The sequence below is a fragment of the Salmo trutta genome, chromosome 4 (genome assembly GCF_901001165.1).
Source record: "Salmo trutta chromosome 4, fSalTru1.1, whole genome shotgun sequence".
In the NCBI taxonomy this organism is placed as follows: domain Eukaryota; kingdom Metazoa; phylum Chordata; class Actinopteri; order Salmoniformes; family Salmonidae; genus Salmo; species Salmo trutta.
This window is the reverse complement of record NC_042960.1, coordinates 32,335,632-32,357,467: the sequence shown is the minus strand read 5'-3', so window position 1 is coordinate 32,357,467 and position 21,836 is coordinate 32,335,632. Positions and strand designations below refer to the sequence as shown.

Below are 21,836 nucleotides of genomic sequence, written 5' to 3'. Positions count from 1 at the left end.
CTTGTGCGGTGAAGGAGGAGGCTAGAACTCATCTAACCATGAGATGACCCCCCACAGAGACCAGGCAGACTACTGAAAAAGAAAGACATATATGCCAGTTTACTGTGTAAAAAAATAAATGTATTGTTCATTTCACTTTTGTTTATAATCTATTTAACTTGCTTTGGCAATGTAAACATATGTTTCCCATGACAATAAAGCCCTGAAATTGAAACTGAACTGAAAGAGAGAAAGAGAGAACAATACAGAGAGAAAGAGAGAGGAAATAAGATATTTTGGTAACACTTCGTTGGAATCGATAGAATGATTGACAAAAGTGTTGAGTTTCTCTTTCTGTGTTGATGACCCCCGTATCAAATCGATGAGTGATTTATTGGCACTTGACCCAACACCAGGGTTTTTGGTGTGTGCAGTTAATAAGGAAAGAAAGAAAGAATTACTATTGTTGCATATGTACAGTATGTGTAGATAGTACATTTTATGTTCATGTTTTCAATATATCTCAAAATACTTCTGCATATTGGTGATTGATTTGGACACTTTAAAACTGTGTTCGGACATTGGGCTGTTTATTTATCAATATGTCTTGTCAACAGGAAGTAATGACAGCGTCATTTTCAACTTAAGTTTTAGGAATAGAAATTGAACATTCAACATCCAACTGTAGGCTACTTAATCAGGTAGGAACTGCTGAATGAGTGCAAAAACATGCTGTTGTGACCGGTGCAGATTGCCTCTGAATTTTGATCGGCTTACATATGACCAAAGGATCAGGGTTGTTGTTGATCTTTATTCTGATAAAGAAACAAAAAACATCCATAAATGGATGGTTGTGGTGCCCTTATGCACCAACTCCTCTCTTCCACCAGAGTACAGTAGAGAGGGCGCAAATAAGAATAACAATTGTCTCGTTTGGCAACGATACAATATACACAATATACTGCAATGTACAGTATAAAATATAGCTAATGTACAGTATAGCCTAGCCTGGGCTAGCCAAATTTCATAAATAACAGCCAGGTGTTTTGTACAGTTGACACATGATGTGCACTTGCAAATTAACAGTAAAACATCATCAAAATATCACAACAAACAAAAACACGCGACATACCTGATAAAGAAACAAACAACGACCATAAATGAAGTGTCCTTATGTACCAACTCCTCTGTAAAGTACAAATTAACAAAAGGGGACATGAATAGCCCTGCTAGCCCAATGACGACACGTACAGAGAAAAGTACAGCAACTAAATAGCATGTACAGCATTCGCAAATCAACAGATAAAAAGTTAATGAATGCATGAAATACATACATATCACAATATATTGGTGGGAGACCATTATAGTACACTGTCAGTGAACACATAAACTAATTATAAGTGTTTTAACACAGAGGACCTCTTCCACATGGGTACAGTAGACAGGGAAGAGGTAAGGTGGGCAGGGGATGTTCAAGAGGGGGAATACAGAAGGAGAAGGAAGTGTGAGACATTAAAAAGGGCACTTACAACAACACATGGAATGTACACTCATATCAGGCATGTGAACTATTCAGATTTTGTGTAATTATACAACATGAAATTCAACACTTGTTATACTGTCATTTATGTATTTTGATGATATACCAGAAATCAGCGTCAACACAAATTGTGGGCACGTTCGAAGTCGTCGTTATTTCGAGCGCAGATGGGAAGACCTTGACGTGATGCCGTAATTCCTGGGATAAATAAATAAGTGCAGCAACGCATCCCGTCCCAAAGTGAGAATGTTCTTCAACTGTGAAACCCTTGCAAGGTTATATGATGAAACAAGAGGTTGTCTTGTGACAATTTTTGTGCATGTATAAGCCATTGTTCAACCAGGCTTAATAGCAGAGTTGTGTCAATGAGGTGGTTTGTTTTCATTTGGCTATCAATTATAATGTGGTTTGTACAGGCTGAAAAATGGTGCGTCCAGATGCTATCAGAAACTTGAACATTGGTAACAAGCATTCATTTTTACACCTCTGTAACTACAGACTGCAATTACCACCAGTTACATGTTGTTAGTACAGTGTAACTATGAATTATTACAATACAATACTGTAATTATTACAATACAATACTGTAATTACACTGTAACAAAGACCCATTCAAATGACATTTTGACTGAAAGAGAGCTAGGGAAAGAGAAAGAGAGGGTAAGGAGTGAGGCTGTGAGCGGGACAGAATACAATAATAGAAGCTGACAGACAAACGGAATTGAGAGAGAGACATAAAAATGAGAGGGGAAAGAAAGAGTGAAAAAAAATAAACAAATGATCAGCCGCTCCAGTGCCTTCACGGAGTGTTGTTCTCTGTATGAGTCACCCATGGGTTCCTCGAAGATTGGATCTACCCTGGCTCTGACATCTACCCTGGCCAGCTGTCACTCAGTGACGTCATCAGAAACGCAGAGACTGTGTAACATCATCTACCATGGCGAGCTGTCACTGCCGAAGACAAGCAAGCACAGTAGCAAGTAGGTGACTGTAAATGTACAGTAAATTACTGGCAGCACAGAAGCCAGTCAATTACTGTAGATTTACAGGACCTTTACTGTAACGCACATTTACAGCATATTACTGGAACACTTGACTACAGTAACACGCTGTATTTCTAGAATTAACAATACATTATTGGAAGCACAGTGCATGTAGCTAGTGCCAACGACGGGGCAGTATTTCTGACATAAGTATTTCAATAGTTTCAAATCCTATTTTGTCATTTGTATTTTACTGACCTGAACTGCAATTCATGAAGCCTATTTTGTAAAAATTTAATTAGAATACATATATTTTGTATTTTATAATACAAATCTGACCGACCGGCTCGATTCAGTCTTATGTAGCAAAACTTGAAATTGTGTTTTTTTACACTGGATAAAAGTAGAGACTCGGAGCTAGAATATTGAATATCATACACTACAGTTGAGAAACAATGGTATAGTAATTATGCTTTGAAAGTTGATAAACTTGTAACCCCACTTTTGAGAAAATGGCCGTTGAATGCTTTGGTACACCTTTTGGAGAGCTCTTCTTTGTCTACACCCATTCAACATCGTTCACACCCTCTTAAGCCTTAGCCCCACCCATCTCTTTAAGGATTATCATGTGACGCCATGTGCTAAACGGATTGACTTCTGTAGTGTACTAAACAACCAAAGATTTCAAGACTAAAGGCTGGTTTATACTACATCTATCAATATGTCTGTGTACAGTTGTCGCAGTGACAACATGAACTTCTGTTGTTGTCCAACATCAAACTTGTCGTTGTGCCGTTATGAAAAAGTATAAACACAAACAATGACGGGCTGCATGACTTCAGCAGCGTGGTGATCCAAAATACCATAACTGGTATCTTTTAACACTAATAAACCCATCAATTTAAAAAGGAATTTTGTATACCTCAATCTAGCAAACCACGCAACTAAAAGCAAAGCTAATTTGTATTAATTATTCATGGAAAATAAACTCACAACAAGATCATTAGTTACAATGTAATGGCAAGGCAGGGCATTCTACCTTAGAATTTTAAACTTGGACACTGTCTCGTTGACCTAACGTTATATCCTAATTTGACTAAGGAGCAGGTCATGTTGTTCTTCACATTACCTGTCTCTAGTAAACACACACTATATCAAATACAATCAACGTTTATTTGTCACGTGCACAGGATACAGAAGGTGTAAACGGTACAGTGAAATGGTTACTTGCATAGTAGAGTCTTTTGTTTAGATATGTAGCTAGCTAGCTAAACAAAGAACCAATCCCATCTCATAACATTACTATCCTGCATGAATCTACAGGTAGCTAAAGCTAACCAACTACTAGGTTCAATGTTAGCTAGCTAGCCAACATTAGGCTATAGCTAACATTAGGCTATAACAAACAATGTAAACGGCTCTGAGATACAAATAATATTCCTACACAGATCATACAAGTAACGTTAGCTAGTGAGCCAGCCAGCTAATGTTAGCTAGCTAGCTAACAGTTCGGTTTAACTTGCAATGAAAATGACTTTCTGACAAAATTAGAAATGCACAATATCTGAAGATATAGCTAGCTAGACTCTCTTACCCACATACATAATCAACACTTCTCCCTCTCTGTCACGGATGTCATTGTAGCCCTTAGTTTGAAGATGTAATCCAAAGACAAGTGTTTTATACAACACAACAGCCTTCTGTGTTCTCTTTTCGACTACTTCCGCATTTCCAATCAAACGCCTGCATTTTCTCCATCTCCTTAGCTATCATACTCTGCTTTCACCGGGCATTCCACAGATTTCAAAACTCGGTTCCCTTAGCAACGCGTTTGCAGTTCTTAGTGATATCTTTCAAAAACGCTGCGTTAGAAAGGATTACCTACACATACTGAGCAGCTCATGTTAGCTACAGACAGAAGTGTGCTACATGGCAGACCAATCCGAATTCATCTCTTGGCATGTCCAGCCCATCCATTATCTCAGCCGAATGCTATCGGTAAGGTTCCTGTCTTTTCCGAGGCTAAACCAACTAGGCTCGTAATTTAACAATTTTATTCATATTTACAGATGGCATACAAGTTTGTTATTAAGGCACATGAAAGTTCACATGTTCCAGAAGGCATTTCTGCCCAAAAAAAGCAGTTAGATAAAAACAAAGTGTTTACGTTCAAATGCCTCTCCTGTGAAGTAGTGACACACGACATATGCCTAGTTTCCTGAAACGAGTCACAAATATATACTTGCAAGTAGCCTGCTTAACTACAACATTCTCGGTAATGGTAACATGACTTTGTACTTGCTATGACTGTGGTATATTATTGTTTACCTTAGTCTAATACACTGGCTGTCAGTCGCTCTGGATGAGAGTGTCTGCTAAACGACTCAAATGTAAATGTCAATGTAAAAATGAACACTTGTAAAGCACACTGCTGGGTATTATTCTGATATTATATTGATAATTTTGTAGTTAAGCAGGCTACTTACAAACAAGGGCAAATTTGATCAAAATACAAATAGTTTGAGGTTGGAGCACATTAGAACAATACCCAGCAGTGTGCTTTGCACTTTAACATTTTGGTCATCTAGCTGCAGACGCTCTTGTCCAGAGCATTTATTTAAAGTTGATTAAAAAACACATATCACAGTCATAGCAAGTAAAACAATTCCGTAACTGTTACTGAGAATGTTGTTGTATTTAAGGATACATTGGTCTTCAAAATATCCTGTATTCGTAACAAGATACCTTTTCCATGTATCTTTGTCCATCTCTGGCTAGTGCAATGTCGGTTACTGTAATATTCACAGTAACTTGCCACCAGCTTCCTGTAAATGACTGTAAAATGAAGAGGAATGACATAGTACAATACTGTAAAATTAGCCTACTATGCTGTAACGAAGTAAATGCTACTGTAATAATGTTGGTATTTTACAGTATTTACATGGGATTAGAGCAAGCAGGTTGGCTGATAGGTATTTATATATTACAGCACATTTATTAAGATGTTCTGTTTTATTTTACTTGGACTTCAAGTGGTCTAACAAAGGCTTCCAAACTGGCCATGATTACAAGGCAAAACAGCCCAAAAGGACACGGTTTAATAATCAATCACTAGAGGTTTAAGAACCGCTGTCACTCTGATCTCTCCCTTATATACATTAAACTGTTAGGGCACTACTTCCACATATCAGTTCAATTTGTACAGCGTTCTCACTAACAGTTGCATCAAATAAAGCCAGTTTCAAGGCACGCCTCAAAATATGCTCATGAGCCATCGATTCTTTGCCCTCCCACAAACTTTTTCCACAATGCACCACCATTTACAGAATGCTGCAGTAAATATACAACAAAATGGTAATACAGTAAATTATTGTTGAATTTTATTGTAATAAAATTACAGCAATTTCTAACAGTGAAAATGTAATTATACATCACAGCATTCCAAATAATATTTAGCGTTTTATATCCCTTGCACCTGTAGAGGTCTTAACAAAGGCTTCTAAACCGGCAGTGGCAACAGTGCAAAACAGATCAATAGGACATGGCTAAACACTCAACCATTAATGAGCCATTGAACACACTGGTTGGCACGTGTTTTTCTATTGCTCATAAGAAAAACAACAGTTCAATCTCGGAGGTGTGTTTCCTGACCGATTCCGCATTTGGTTAATGGTCTTGTCTTATGTAAACGGTTGAAGCTGCTGGGCAAGTCTGTCTCACTGTCTATGCTATTGGATAGAGAGCCATCTCCGCAGCTGTTCACCCCATGTAAGGAAGCAAATGCTCGTCGTCAAATCAAAACCCAACCTTCATTTACCCGGTGTGATGCACAGATGTTCCAAACTCCGTTTTAGACGAGACCCACTTTATGACAACATTTTTCCTATTTACACTTGTTAGTCAATTTTGACACTAGAATAACTGTTTCTGACTCATATCGCCACGTAGGCCATTTTAAAAGCGATTTGTTGATTTTTAAAGGAAGTCGCTATTTAAAGGTTTGAAAATTACTGCCACTCTGATCTGTTCCCTGTATACATTTAATTGTTAAAGAACCACTACCACGTACACTATACAGTGCATTCGGGAAGTATTCACACCCCTTGACTTTTTTCCACATTCTGTTACGTTACAGCCTTATTCTAAAATGATTACATAATTTTTTACCTCATCAATCTACACACAATACCCCATAATGACAAAGCAAAAACAGGTTTTTAGTAAAAAAAAATGAAATATCATATTTACATTACTATTCAGACCCTTTACTCAGTACTTTGTTAAAGCACCTTTGGCAGTGATTACAGCCTCGAGTCTTCTTGGGTATGACGGTACAAGCTTGGCACACCTGTATTTGGGGAGTTTCCCCTCTTCTTCTCTGCAGATCCTCTCAAGCTCTGTCAGGTTGGATGGGGAGCCTTGCTGCACAGCTATTTTCAGGTCTCTCCAGAGATGTTCAATCGGGTTCAAGTCCGGGCTCTGGCTGTACCACACAAGGACATTCAGAGACTTGTCCTGAAGCCACTCCTGCGTTGTCTTGGCTGTGTGCTTAGGGTCGTTGTCCAGTTGGAAGGTGAACCTTTGCCCCAGTCAGAGGTCCTATGTGCTCTGGAGCAGGTTTTCATCAAGGATCTCTCTGTACTTTGCTCCATTCATCTTTCCCTCGATCCTGACTACTCTCCCAGTCGCTGCCGCTGAAAAACCTCCCACATTATGATACTGCCACCACCATGCCTCACCGTAGGGATGGTGCCAGGTTACTTCCAGACGTAACGCTTGGCATTCAGGCCAAAGAGTTGGCATTCAGACCAGAAAATCTTGGCCGGGCGGCCAGCTCTCGGAAGAGTCATGGTGGTTCTAAACTTCTTCCATTTAAGAATGATGGAGGCCACTGTGTTCTTGGGGACCTTCAATGCTGCAGACATTTTTTGGTGCCCTTCCCCAGATCTGTGCCTCGACAAAATCCTGTCTTGGAGCTCTAATGACAAGTCCTTCGACCGCATGGCTTCGTTTTTGCTCTGACATGCACTGTCAACTGTGGGACCTTATATCGACAGGTGTGTGCCTTTCCAAATCATGTCCAGTCAATTGAATTTACCACAGGTGGACCCCAATCAAGTTGCAGAATCTCAAGGATGATTAATGCCATCAGAATGCCCCTGAGCTCAATTTTCGAGTGTCATAGCAATGGGTCTGAATACTTATGTAAATACACACGTGGAGATTGGTTAAGTCAGGTTGGAGACCTGAGCCAACTCCCCGTGCTTATCGTGGGGAGAGTAGGACTAGTCAGGCACCGTGTTATGCGGTGATGCGCACGGTGTCTCCAGTGCGCAGCCACAGCCCGGTGCGCTCTGTTCAAGCTCCCCGTAGTTGCCGTGCTAGAGTTGGCATTCAGTCAGGAAGAATTGTGCCGGCTCAGCGTTCCTGGTCTCCAGTGCATCTCTTCGGCCCAGGTTATCCTGCGCCAGCTCTACGCACGGTACCCCAGTTCACCAGCACAAACCAGTGCGGCCTGTTCCAACTCCCCGCGCTTGCCGGGCAAAGGGGGGGATCCAGCCAGGACGGGTTGTGCCAGCCATACGCTCCAGACCTCCAGTGCGCCTCCACGGCCCAGTATATCCTGTGCCAGTTCTAGGCACTGTGTCGCCAGTGCGCCTGCACAGCCCAGTTCGTCCTGTGCCAGCGCTCCGCCCTTGCCGGGCTAAAGTAAGCATCGAGCCAGGATGGGTTGTGCCAGCCCTAAGCTCCAGACCTCCAGTGCACCTCCACGGCCCAGTATACCCTGTGCCAGCTCTGCGCACCCAGTCTCCAGTGTGTCTCCCCAGTCCAGTGAGACCGGTTCCAGCTCCACGTAAGAAGCCTCCAGTGATGATCCATGATCCGAAGCCTCCAGTGATGATCCATGGCACAAAGCCTCCAGTGATGATCCATGGCCCGGAGCCTGTAGTGATGATCCATGGCACGAAGCCTCCAGTGATAATCCATGGCCCGGAGCCTCCAGTGATAATCCATGGCAAGAAGCCTGTAGGGATGATCCATGGCACAAAGCCTCCAGTGATAATCCATGGCCCGGAGCCTCCAGTGATGATCCATGGCACAAAGCCTCCAGTGATGATCCATGGCGGGAAGCCTGCAGTGATGATCCATGGCACGGAGCCTGCAGCGACGGTCCCCAGTCCGGAACCTCCTGAGACGACCCGCAGTCCGGAACCTCCTGAGACGACCCGCAGTCCGGAACCTCCGGAGACGGCCCGCAGTCCGGAACCTCCTGAGACGGCCCGCAGTCCAGAACCTCCTGAGACGGTCCGCAGTTCGGAACCTTCAGCGGCGGTCTGCAGTCCGGAGTCTCCAGCGGCGGTCTGCAGTCCAGAGTCTCCAGCGGCGGTCTGCAGTCCAGAGTCTCCAGCGGCGGTCTGCAGTCCAGAGTCTCCAGCGGTGGTCTGCAGTCCAGAGTCTTCAGCGGCGGTCTGCAGTCCAGAGTCTCCAGCGGCGGTCTGCAGTCCAGAGTCTCCAGCGGCGGTCTGCAGTCCAGAGTCTCCAGCGGCGGTCTGCAGTCCAGAGTCTCCAGCGGCGGTCTGCAGTCCAGAGCCTCCGGCGATGATCCACGGTCTGGTAATACTAAAGTGGAGGGATCAGCGGGCGGAGCGGGGGCTACGCCCCAAACCGGAGCCGCCACCATGAGTAGATGCCCACCCGGACCCTCCCCTATAGGTTCAGGTTTGCGGCCGGGAGTCCGCACCTTTGGGGGGGGGGGGGGTTCTGTCACGCCCTGACCTTAGAGAGACGTTTTATTTTCCTCTAGTTTGGTTAGGTCAGGGTGTGATATGGGGTGGGCAATCTAGGTTGTTATATTTCTATGTTCCATTCTATGTTTTCTATTTCTTTGTGTTAAGCCGAGTGTGGTTCCTAATCAGAGGCAGCTGTCTATCGTTGTATTTGATTAGGAATCATACTTAGGCAGCCCTTTTTCCCTCCTTCTGTTGTGGGATCTTGTTTTTGTACAGCTCAGTAAGCCTACAGAACGTGACGTTCAATTTTCTTTGTTTGTTGTTTTGATTTCGTGTTCTGAGTTTAATAAAAAATAGAATATGAACACGTACCACGCTGCACCTTGGTCTACTCATTTCGACGGACGTCACAGGGTCTGAATACTTTCTGAATGCACTGTATGTACAAAAGTATCTGGACACCCCTTCAAATTAGTGGATTCAGATATTTCATCCACACCCATTACTGACGTGTATAAAATCGAGCATACAGCCATGCATTCTCCATAGACAAACATTGGCAGTAGAATGGCCTTACTGAAAAGCTCAGTGACTTTCAACGTGGCACCGTCATAGGATGCCACCGTTCCAACAAGTCAGTTCGTCAAATTTCTGCCCTGTTAGAATTGCCCTGGTCAACTTCTAGCACGTAGCACGTAAAAATCGTCTGTCCTCGGTTGCAACACTCACTACCAACTTGCAAACTGCCTCAGGAAGCAACGTCAGCACAATAACTATTCGTTGGGAGCTTCATGAAATGGGTTCCATGGCCGAGCAGCCATACACAAGCCTAAGCTCACCATGCTCAATACCAAGTGTTGGCTGGAGTGGTGTAAAGCTCGCCGCCATTGGACTCTGGAGCAGTGGAAATGCGTTCTCTGGAGTGATATTTCATGCTTCACCATCTGGTGGACCGACAGATGAATCTGGGTTTGGCGAATGCCAGGAGAATGCTACTTGCCCCAATGCATAATGCCAACTGTAAAGTTTGGTGGAGGAGAAATAATGGTCTTGGGTTGTTTTTCACGTTTCGGGCTAGGCACCTTTCTTCCAGTGAAGGGAAATCTTTAAGCTACAGCATACAATGACATTCTAGACAATTTTGTGCTTCCAACTTTGTGGCAACAGTTTGGAGAAGGCCCTTCACTGTTTCAGCATGACAATGCCCCGTGCACAAAGCGATGTCCATTTACTGTATCATGTTTTATTACCTGCTTTTTATATTCTCTCAATACAACGCTTTCCTTGTTCGTTCCTTGCCTTGAATCTTGCGAACGTGATGTTAATCAGAGGTGTGAACGTTAGCGCTAGTTGGTTTGTGTCTTGTTGTCCCTCCATCATTTCACACCCGCTATCCCACGTTGCCCTGCTGTTTACAGATTCATAGTGTGGAACCACCAGAAAGATATATGCAGTTGTTGTATCTGTCCACTGAAAGAGAGATGGATTGCGGGACTTTATATCTTCAATGTTAAGCTCAGTCTCAAACACCTATGGCTGTCCATCCCCTGCTGAGTGAAAGCTATGGGAGACCATAAAACCCTAGTGTTCCTGTACATTGTTCATTTACATGTATCTCACTTTACTGCACCGCAACCTCCTCCTGTTGTGTGAAAGCTATGGGAGACCAAACACCATAACCCCTAGTGTTGCTGTACCTCTGTGTTTGTTCATTCACGGCTATGTCACCGCCTGCAGTGTGAGAAACCCTATGTGACAGCATACCTGGCAAGCGTTAGTTAGTCCATGCTTCCTTGGCATTTATGTTGTAGAGTTAACCTCTACGGGCCACGGGGGCAGTATTGAGAATTTTGAAAAAAATATGTGGCAATTTTTAACTGCCTCCTACACCAACTCAGAAGCTAGGATATGCATATTATTAACACATTCGGATAGAAAACACTCTGAATTTTCTAAAACAGTTTGAATGGTGTCTGTAAGTATAACAAAACTCATATTGCAGGCAAAAACCTGTGAAAAATAGATTAAAAAAAATGAGAATTTTGTGACTGTACTATTTAGTGTCATTGTTTTAAAGATACCACAGTGAGAAAGGATTCAGTTCGCAACTCCTACTGCTTCCACTAGATGTCAACGATCTTTAGAAAGTTGTTGGAAGCATCTGTGATGAATACAGACCGAATAAGAAAGCTTACAAGTTGACACGTCATCACTTCATTTTTTGCGCCTGCGCATGAATCTGAGAAGAGTGCCTTTGTCATTATCGTTTATTCTAGACACTTGATAGGTTGTGTGAAAATATTACTGATGTTTACTGATGTTTCACGTTAAAAATGGACCAAAAGATTAATGATGAACAACGTTTGACATGTTTAAACAAACGTAAATAGATTATTTACTAGGTTTTCTTTAGCTTTTTGACGTGACTTTACACTGCCCACCTCATTTTGTGGGAGCCTACTGAACGCTAACTATTTGGACATAAATTATGAACTTTGTCAAAAGAAACCACATTTGTTCTGGACCTGGGATCTCTGGCAGCGCCTTCTGATGGAGATAATCAAAGGTAAGGGGATATTTAGAATGTTATTATCGATATTAGATGATGCTAATGCTAACGGTATAGCTTAGCTTAGCTTAGCATATAGCTTATTGTTGTTAGCATAGTACCCAGTTTATGCAAAATGTGATTTCCCAGTAAAGTTATTTTGAGATCTGGCCATTCGGTAGCAATTACGAGATGATAATATATTATTCTTTGAATGACAATATTATAATTTACCAATGTTTTCGAATAGTAATTCCGTGATTTGTAATGCTGGATTCACTGGGTGCATTCGAGCCGAAAAAAATTCTGAATTTCACCGCGACTGTAAATGCTGTTTTTGGATATAAATATGAACTTGATGGAACTAAAAATGCATGTATTGTATAACATAATGTCCTATGAGTGTCATCTGATGCAGATTGTCAAAGGTAAGTGCATAATTCTAGCTAGTTTTCTGTCTGTTGATGCCCTTCTTTGAATTGGCTAAACATTACACGCAGCTATTGTCAATGTACTCTCCTCACATAACCTAACTTTATGCATTCTCCGTAATGCCTCTGAAAATCGGACAGCGTGGTTAGATTTAGGAGATATATCTTTCAAATGGAGGAAAATAGTTGATTATTTGATTTTTTGAAATGATTACTCTTGCAGTTTTGAATTCCCCGCCATGGTCACATGACAATGAATCCCAATACCGGGATAAGATCGGGATAAGATCCTCAACAGGTTAACCGCCGGGTGTCAGTGAGTGTACTGAGGAGGATTACCAGGCAGAGTGGTTGGGGAGGCGGGGGGCTGATGTGCTGAAGTAGCGGAGGCTCAGTGAGAGGTCTGGAGAGTAGGGATGTAGGGGGAAGGAGGCAAGAGAGGCATTAAGAAGAGGCTGGTAGCCTGAGGGCTAGTGAGGCAGGGGAATGAAGGAGGCTCAGTGAGAGGTAGTGGGCGAGATGCGGGGGGTTAGGGGTTCTGGGAGCGAGACCTAGAGATTAGGTCTTATGTAACTCAGGGTCTTACATAAATTGTCCCTCGCAGATGAGTGAACACAGTGAACGAAGACACCCTGCTCCCGTGGTACAGATACAGCTCTCTCTGCAGAGACGCCTGGCTGGCTGTCCACTCATAGAGGAGAGAGAGACAGAGTAAGAAAGAAAGAAAGAAAGAAAGAAAGAAAGAAAGAAAGAAAGAAAGAAAGAAAGAAAGAAAGAAAGAAAGAAAGAAAGAAAGAAAGAGAAAGAAAGAAAGAAAGAAAGAAAGAAAAAGAAAGAGAAAGAAAGAAAGAAAGAGAAAGAAAGAAAGAAAGAAAGAGAAAGAAAGAAAGAAAGAGAAAGAAAGAAAGAAAGAAAGAAAGAAAGAAAGAAAGAAAGAAAAAGAAAGAATAAAGACCTGTACTTCAGTGTGTTGTTGAGGGTTGGAGAGTGAGAAGGAAAGAAATGGAGAGGGAAGAGGGAGAGGGGAGATAACGATGAATGGAGAGAGAGAGAGAGAGAGCAAATCCTGGGGCTTTTCAAGTTTTCTCTGCACACTTTCCAGCACATTTTGTAGATTTATATTTGGAATGTGTGAGAGTGACACCCTGAGAGCGAGGGATGTAGAGAGACAGAGAGAGAGAGAACAAGAGAGCGAGAGAGAGAGAGAGAGAGAGAGAGAGAGGAGGGAGAGCAGAGTGGAGCCCAGGCTCAGAATAATCCCTCTCTCTCTCTCTCTGACGTTTTCAGGGAGCTCGGAGATTTCTCCCTGGGTGCTTAGGAAAGCAGACAGTAATTCCATTAAAATAACAATTCTGTAGTCTCAACTTTAAAGCCTTAAACTGCACCAGACAGATGCTCACTTAGCTTCATAAACTATCTTTATTAGACTCCTAGGCACACAGTAACACACGCTACAGAATAACCTGTCACTAGACAAAATGGCTGCTGTAAGTGAAAGAGATGAGCAACGTTGACATTGAACCAACCGGATCTTACAGGAAGGTAGAGTAACATCTCTGTAAGTACAGTGTGATGCAGTACAATTACAATACTGGCACTGTTAAAGGTACAAATCGGCAAGACCACGTCATCCTACACAACGGGGCCACTTCCTGTGCTCAAACAGTTCAAGTCAAGAATTGGCTCTTCACATCACATTTTGTGTCCTGCCTTGTGGCACACCTACATTGGGAAGCGCCACTAAACCACTGTTGTCTGAATGTAGGAAGTCACCTTGTTGTGTGTGATGTCATCTTGATTAGTGTTCGTCTAAGGCAGCGTTTACACAGGCAGCTCAACTCTGATATTTTTTTCAGTAATTGGTCTTTTTGAAAAAAATCTGATATGAAAAGATCTGAAGTGATTGTTCAAAAGACCAATTAGTGGAAAAAAATATTATAATTGGGCTGCCTATGTTAACAGAGCACATGTGTCATGAAAGTGTAATTTTAGTGTAATCTTGATTAAAGCTTCATCGTCACCATTAGCATTACCACCATCCTCTTTCTCCTCATCCTCGCCATTATAATCATCTCAGTGACACTCCATCCTGTCTCTAACATGCCTAACAGGCATCCTCCTGAGAGCATCAATCAGTCTGTCTGACTTCCATAGCTCTCCTCCTCCCTTCCATCCCCCTCCTCTCCTCTCTAGCACTTCCAGGTCAGAGGTCAGCTGGAGGAGTCTGTCAACAGCTTTATTAAACATCAGATAAAGGTGAAATAAATAAAAGAAAAGAAAAAATATCAGAGAGGACACTCGCGCGCGCACACACACACACACACAGGAAATTAAGCTGAGAAACAATCTTTGAAACAACCTCAGATGACGTTGCTAGATGACTAAACAGACAGACACAAACACGCACAGGGGCACACACACACACACACACACACACACACACACACATTCAAAAGGAGGGCAAAGTCCAATTTCCTTTGCCATGGATTACAGGCACCCACCTAGACCAAAGCGGATTAAACGGTATTGGAATGGGCAGTGGTATGTGACATTATACTGCTGCAGCACAAACAAAGGTAATCCAGTACAGACATATATTCATGTCATTGGTGTCACATTGGTGCCAAAGCCCAATCAAATGGTGAACGGCATCAGGGGAGGCAGTAATTACAAGGAGACAAAACACAAAGATAACTGCTCCTCAGAGGGATTGCACTGGAGTTGGGCTGACACACACTCACGCACGCGCACACACACACACGCACACACAAACAGCACTCCTTAGTGAGCCACAAACACACCAGAGTCATCCACTAACAGTTGACCTATTAAGGCCTGCTTGAATCCAACCCTGAGAATACACTCTCCCCTACACACACACACACACACACACACACACACACGCCCTCTAACAGTCCAAAAATCAATGCTAGGTGGACCCTGTGCTCCAATGCAATTGTGTCACGACAGCAAGAAAAATAATTGTTTCCCAAAATAACTGCCTCCCAGCCTTTCTCCCCTCACCTACCAGCCTCTCTCCTCCTGGGAAACAAAAGTGATAAAAAGGTGCAGTACAAGAACAACACCATGAGAGAGTAGAACGGGGAGGGGCTGGGGAATATTCATGTAAAGAATGACGTCACACCCAACCCCATCGCCCCATATTGAACAATTAATTGGGGTGGGGGGGTGGGGGTAAAGGGTTGCGTAAGAGCAGAAAAGAGGACACAGGTGTTAAATGCCACGGTACAGAATGTCACCGCGGTAAGGTATCCCAGTACAGAGCACTTTCAAACACACACAGCAGTGGGTCTCTCCACAAGAACACTTACTCACACACAATTAGACACACGACATGCACACATAGCGCCCGTCTTAGTAGAGAAAACACACACACACACGATGACGAAGCCTGTGCTTTAACCCCCCCCCCCCCCCCCACCCTTGCGCACATTGGGTATATGGGTAGAGGCTACAGTAACACTTCATCTCTTCGTTAAACCAGGTCAACAGAATCTAGGCCCAGCATCTTTCTACGGTAACAGCCTTCAGCAAAGTACTAGTCCTACTCGCAGTCAACCACTCACAGGCTCGCAGCCACACCAGCTATACTGGTTAAAGATTTGCCAGAGAAAGCTTTGAAACCAATAGCAGACATATTGGCAGGTAACAAACACATTGTGGGATTACCTAATGAGCACACCCAATCCAAATGGGGCAGAAATGTCCGCATGCAGTCAAGTTAATGTTCAACAGATTTTGCCTTTTGAATGTTTTTAATATGTGGTTTTGGTTTGAACAAGCTATGCAAGTCAATGATGTAAGAAGCCCTCAAGAGCAACGGTATTACACAGGAAGGTGCTTGCTTACCAGTATGACTTTGTTCAATAGAAAATAACAGCATATTTGAACGCAGGAGATGATGGAGAGGACAATTGAATGTAACATCGCCCTCTTCTGGCAGAACATGGAATCACAAGCTTTCGTCAATTCACCCTTTCAATATGTATGTTTAGAATGAATACCTTACTCTTTTCTTCAACTCGAATGGACTAATTGAAGTATATTTAAGCAATAAGGCTAGAGTAGGTGTAATATATTGGCCATATATATATATATATATATATATATATATTGGCCATATATCACAAACCCCCGAGGTGCCTTAATGCCTGTTTGTCTTATTGCTATTATAAACGGGTACCAATGTAAAACTAAATGTTTTGTCATACCTGTGGTATACGGTCTGAGATACCATAGCTATCAGCCAATCAGCATTAAGGGCTTAAACCACCCAGTTTATAATTATTATTAAATACCAGGTCATATATATTTACACCCTGATTCTTAGAAGTCACTCTCTTTCACTTTTGCAACAAAACAAATCAGGAGACTCTCATCTCTCCCCTTGGCTTAGTGGATAGAAGCCGAGCACCTTGTAACAGTACAGGAGACTCTAGATAACACAGCCTCATACTAGACTAGGCACTAAACTGTTCCTGACATTTAGCCTTGCTCTTTAGTAAACTCCTGTCTTTGTGTTCCTGCACTAACTACTGTACCACAGACACTTTTCCTAATGACTCAGAACACCTGACAGACAGCTTCCTGCTGTAGGCTGCTGGAAAGGAAGTTCAGGTTGACTCTAAGCCAAATGTTAGCTAGACTAAAGCTGATCCCACACACCAGCTCCAGGGAATGGCTCAATGCCCTGAGATACAGCACACGGCAGGATGTGTCCAGTCTGTCACACACACACACTGTCCAGGGATGTCAAATCCCGATAAGCATTCAGTTATATATATATATATATATATATATATATCTTTCTCTCTCTCTCTCTCTCTGACACAGAACCAGCAGCTCCCACTGACAAACATAGTGTATAGCCATTAACGTCAGGATATTCACTCCAATCAGACCTTGTTGGCTTAATTTAAGAAAAAAATCCCTGGTTTTGCTGAGCCGGAACTCTGAATCTGAGTACACAGATTGACAAGTCTCCGATTGGCTCGATGTCCTTCCCGGCGGTGACAGGCTGATGATGCTGACAGTTCCTGCTTCGATCCAGTCTCTCACCCCCTGGTGGGCCTGTGTTTCTCCCACACACACAGACACACAGCGTTCCCAGGAACTGAGCTGACAGTCAGTCCTCCCAGGCAGTGATAACCCTGTGACCCTGCAGGCTCTCTACGTCAGACAGCCACTCCAGTGGTCCGTTAGGTCAAAGGTCAACAACACTACCCCCGGTCTATGCACCCAAGGGGCTGTCATATTACACACTGTCTATACAGACATACCACACAACGCAGAGGAAACCTATAGATTACAATACACACTTAATTTGAGCCAGATCCTGCCAGAACAGGTTCCGGCACCTCTCAGTTTTGGACTGTTTCGTTCCGGAACTCATTTGCCAGGATCCGGTACCTCTCTTTTCATGATAAATCATTTTTACTCTTTGCAATGTCAAAATTCTAATAAAAGCAATCAGAGTTAATTCAAGTTGACTCCTCTGTAATTCTCCTGGCTGCCCATTTAAAAAAACGTAGTATGAAAACGTGCCTGGTATTTTAAGAATTTATTTGTGTTGGGGCGGCCCGGGTTTATGGTTTCCGAAACATTGTAGCCTATATAGACCAACACTTGGACATTGCTGTGGTGAGAGAGAGAAGAGTGCCTGTATCTCGCACAGAATTAGAATGAGATTCACTTTCTATGATCTTTCTCCCTGTTTCTGCTCTGATAGACATGAAAATGTATTTTGTTATAGAATCATAGCTGCCGGAAGGGTGCTGGAGGTGCTGCAGCACCTCTGAAGAATTGAAATACATTTATCAAAGTTATAGAATTACTGCTGTCTGTTCAGAATGAAATATACTGAACAAAAATATAAACGCTACATGCAACAATTTCAAAAGATTTTACTGAGTTACAGTTCATAGAAGGAAATCAGTCAATTGAAATAAATTCATTAGGCCCTAATCTACGGATTTCACATGACTGGGCAGGAGCGCAGCCATGGGTGGCCCACCCACTTGGGAGCCAGATCCACCCACTGGGGAGCCAGGCACAGCCAATAATATTTTATTACAGAAACAAATACACCTCCGCACGCGAATGTGGAGGTCCTTTGCTTGTGTGGTGACACAAGGTCTGCGGTTGTGAGGCCGGTTGGATGTACTGACACATTTATTTTAAAGGACGTTGGAGGCGGCTTATGGTAGAGAAATTAACATTAAATTCTCTGGCAACAGCTCTGGTGGACATTCCTGCAGTCAGCATGGTAATTGCACGCTCTCTTGAAACTTGAGACATCTGTGGCATTGTGTTGTGTGACAAAACTGCACATTTTAGAGTGGCCTTTTATTGTCCCCAGCACAATGTGCAAATCTGTCAGCAAACAGCATGAAGCCAAAACAGGCCTTTTGCTATATTTCAAATACAATCACGAGAAAACACAGGTTGGAAAACAAATGAATCCTGCTGAAAATAGAAGACCAATCTGTCTATATAGGCTAACAAGTTAATTAACTTCCAAATAGGCCTACTGACCGAACAGCATTGTTTTACAAGAGAGATAAGATTTTGACACGAGCGCATCGGCCATCGCCAGTGAGTGAGTTGCTCGTCCTTGTCGGAGTCAGTGAAACTCATATTGTACAATATGTGTGTCTCCACACACCTAGGCCTAAGCTATTGACGGATTCAAGACGAGGCCATTTTTATTGATCACAAGATTCTCAGTTTGTCAGTGTCAAAGCAGCCTGTCATTTCCATCATTTATGAAATATCAACAAAAACTATTCTGCTAAAGTCTCCAGTCATCTAAAATGATGTATAATTGCATGAAATGCATTTATAAAGGCCACATTCTTCCCAGAAGCTAGACTACAAAAATAATTCCCCCTTTGTGTGTAACGTCAGCAAGTGCCTCTACTCTACTGCTCTACACCAGAATGCAAAAGCGATGATAACGCACGCAATGCTTTATTATAAAGTTCCGGTATATCAAGAGCCCCTCAGGTCACCCCTCTATCGGGCTCACTTTTTGTTCCAGCACCTCCCATTTACAAATGAAGCACTGCACACACGCACACACGCACACACGCACACACGCACACACGCACACACCAACCAACTTCCATTAGCACAGCTTGTGCAGCTATTTGAAGTCTAAAGAGTCTCTCCCAGGGACTACAGCGTGAACAAACCTCAGCAGAAATCCCATAGAGAATAGTCCATCCAGCCTTCGCTTCCGTGGTCTCAATGGGGTTCACACTTCAATAGCTTTCACAGCAGATACTTATGGTAATTCTCTAAGGGCTGAAGACTGGCAGCAAAAGTACAGTAACCCTCAGAGGCTCCATCCACTTATTATATAAGTAGATACGTAACGTAATTGGGCCAGAAGGAGCCATAATAGGTATATCAGTGGGTAATTCCAGTGTAAGAAATGGTGATGATGGGAGTTATTATATGGAATGGTACAGTCAGTCTTTTTGGGGTTCTAATCGATCTATATTAGCAACAGAGGAGTTTAGTCTGGAATATAATGGAGAAAAGTTGAGTGTGTCTGTGCCTGCATATGTGTGTGTGCTCACCTCTCCGGGTCAACCGGCGTAATGTCGATGCGGGGTGGGATGCAGAAGGGGAGGGAGGTGGGCCGGACCACCCAGTCATTGTCAGGGGTTCGCGACCTCTCGGCCTGTCGCCACGACAACGGGGGCAGCTGCAGGTTCCCGGAGAAACGCCTGCATCCCCGGCGTAGGTCGACGCCCAGCGTGCAGGAATACTCACTGAGAACACAGTCTGGGGGCTTTTTATTGTCCTACAGAGAGAGAGGGGGGGGTAGAGGAGTGGAGACAGAGATATGAGAGAAAGAGGGGGAGAGAGAGAGACAAGGTAGAGAGAAAGATGAAGGAGAGAGAGAAATAAATACATAGCTGGATTATAAGAAAAACAAATACTTTTGATAAATACAAGATGAGCATGGAATGACATCATACTGATGATACTGTCTGTCCTGCCCACTCAGAGCATCTTTCAACCTGACTACTTTGGCCACTAGGTGGCACCAAAGTCGTTGTTTTCAATGGTAGCTGATTTCAGCTTATACAACAGAGAGATGCAGCCTGATGGTATAGGACAAAAATGACTCTCTTCTTTTTGAGTTCATGATGGATCAGACCACAGCAGCACCCCCCTCATCACTTCACCTGCTCCAAAACAACATATTCTCCAACTGGCATGCACCACTGAGTGTGTCTAATGTAGAGATTCCACTGAGTCCCTTAGTCCCTCCAAGCGAATGGCCTCACAGTTTTTATCAATTGGTTTGGCAAAATGTGGGAATCAATGTTACATACTCTCAAAACCATTAACACATCTGATAAGATACATAGCTCAAATCAACATTTATATAGTGTTAGGTTCTGACAATATGAAATATACTTATTCATGACACTGAGGGAGAGAGGGGAATGTATAATGTTTACATTCTGTCCGGATAAGTTATTGTTAGCCATCAGGGATCCTGTGGGAGGGAAAAAGACAGTCTGGTACGAGTCAACATGACAGTCGTGAGTTGGGGAGGAGTGAGCACTTTGGGTCAGAGGTCAGGTCAGATGAAGTGAGGAAGAACTTGGTTGGCGCTTTCATAGTGTCCGTCAATTTCTTACTCTGATATTTAGAACCTAACAGCTGGCGCTGCGAGCAGGGTTCATCACGATTTACAGACGAACTTGGGATTCCGAATCAGTGAAACAGGCACCAGCACCAGAAACAAGTTAAGCACAGTTCCTACACGTTATCACTCATTCTGACATCTTGGGGAGATGAGAGTCGTAGGCTGAACCAATAATAGGATACAGACCTAGAAAGCCTGAGCTTATTCAGTAGTCCCATTGTGTTACGACCGGTCATAGCTTTAAAGAGGGTAAGACCCGAGCAGGATAGTTCCTGTGGAGGGTAAGTCTCGTAGCTTCAAAGAGGGTAAGTCCCGAGCTGGATACTTCCTGTGGAGGGTAAGTCTTGTAGGTAAAGGGTAAGTCCCGAGCTGGATACTTCCTGTGGAGGGTAAGTCTTGTAGCTTCAAAGAGGGTAAGTCCCGAGCTGGATACTTCCTGTGGAGGGTAAGTCTTGTAGGTAAAGGGTAAGTCCCGAGCAGGATAGTTCCTGTGGAGGGTAAGTCTCGTAGCTTCAAAGAGGGTAAGTCCCGAGCTGGATACTTCCTGTGGAGGGTAAGTCTTGTAGGTAAAGGCTAAGTCCCGAGCAGGATAGTTCCTGTGGAGGGTAAGTCTTGTAGGTAAAGGGTAAGTCCCGAGCAGGATAGTTCCTGTGGAGGGTAAATCTCTTAGAGAGAGGGTAAGTCCTGTACAGGGTGACCTGTGGAGGGTAAATCCCTAGCGTAGTGGTTTATCAGCCAGACCTGTAAGAAGGGTGAAAGTCTTAGCTGCAGTGGCCATGAGGCAGCATAGTGTGTGTGTGTGGATGGATAAAGTGTCATGCTTGTGTACTATTCAGGGTTAAAAGGAAAGCAATAAGATATTCGAACGCTGTTTGATTTGGGTGTATTAGCAGTAGCAATAAAGAGAGGTTGGTTTTATGCCCTGTTGGGGCGGG

General features: G+C 43.3%; 1 protein-coding gene across 1 annotated transcript in view; it reads right to left on the bottom strand.

Moving 5' to 3' along the window:
- The window catches only part of LOC115192240 (cAMP-specific 3',5'-cyclic phosphodiesterase 4B), a 319,267-nt gene that overhangs the window by 205,349 nt on the left and 92,082 nt on the right, over positions 1-21,836 (bottom strand). Inside the window, exon 3 of the mRNA XM_029750521.1 lies at positions 19,817-20,043. Within this exon, the coding sequence (XP_029606381.1) occupies positions 19,817-20,043 (227 nt within the window). The remainder of the gene's footprint in view (positions 1-19,816; positions 20,044-21,836) is intronic.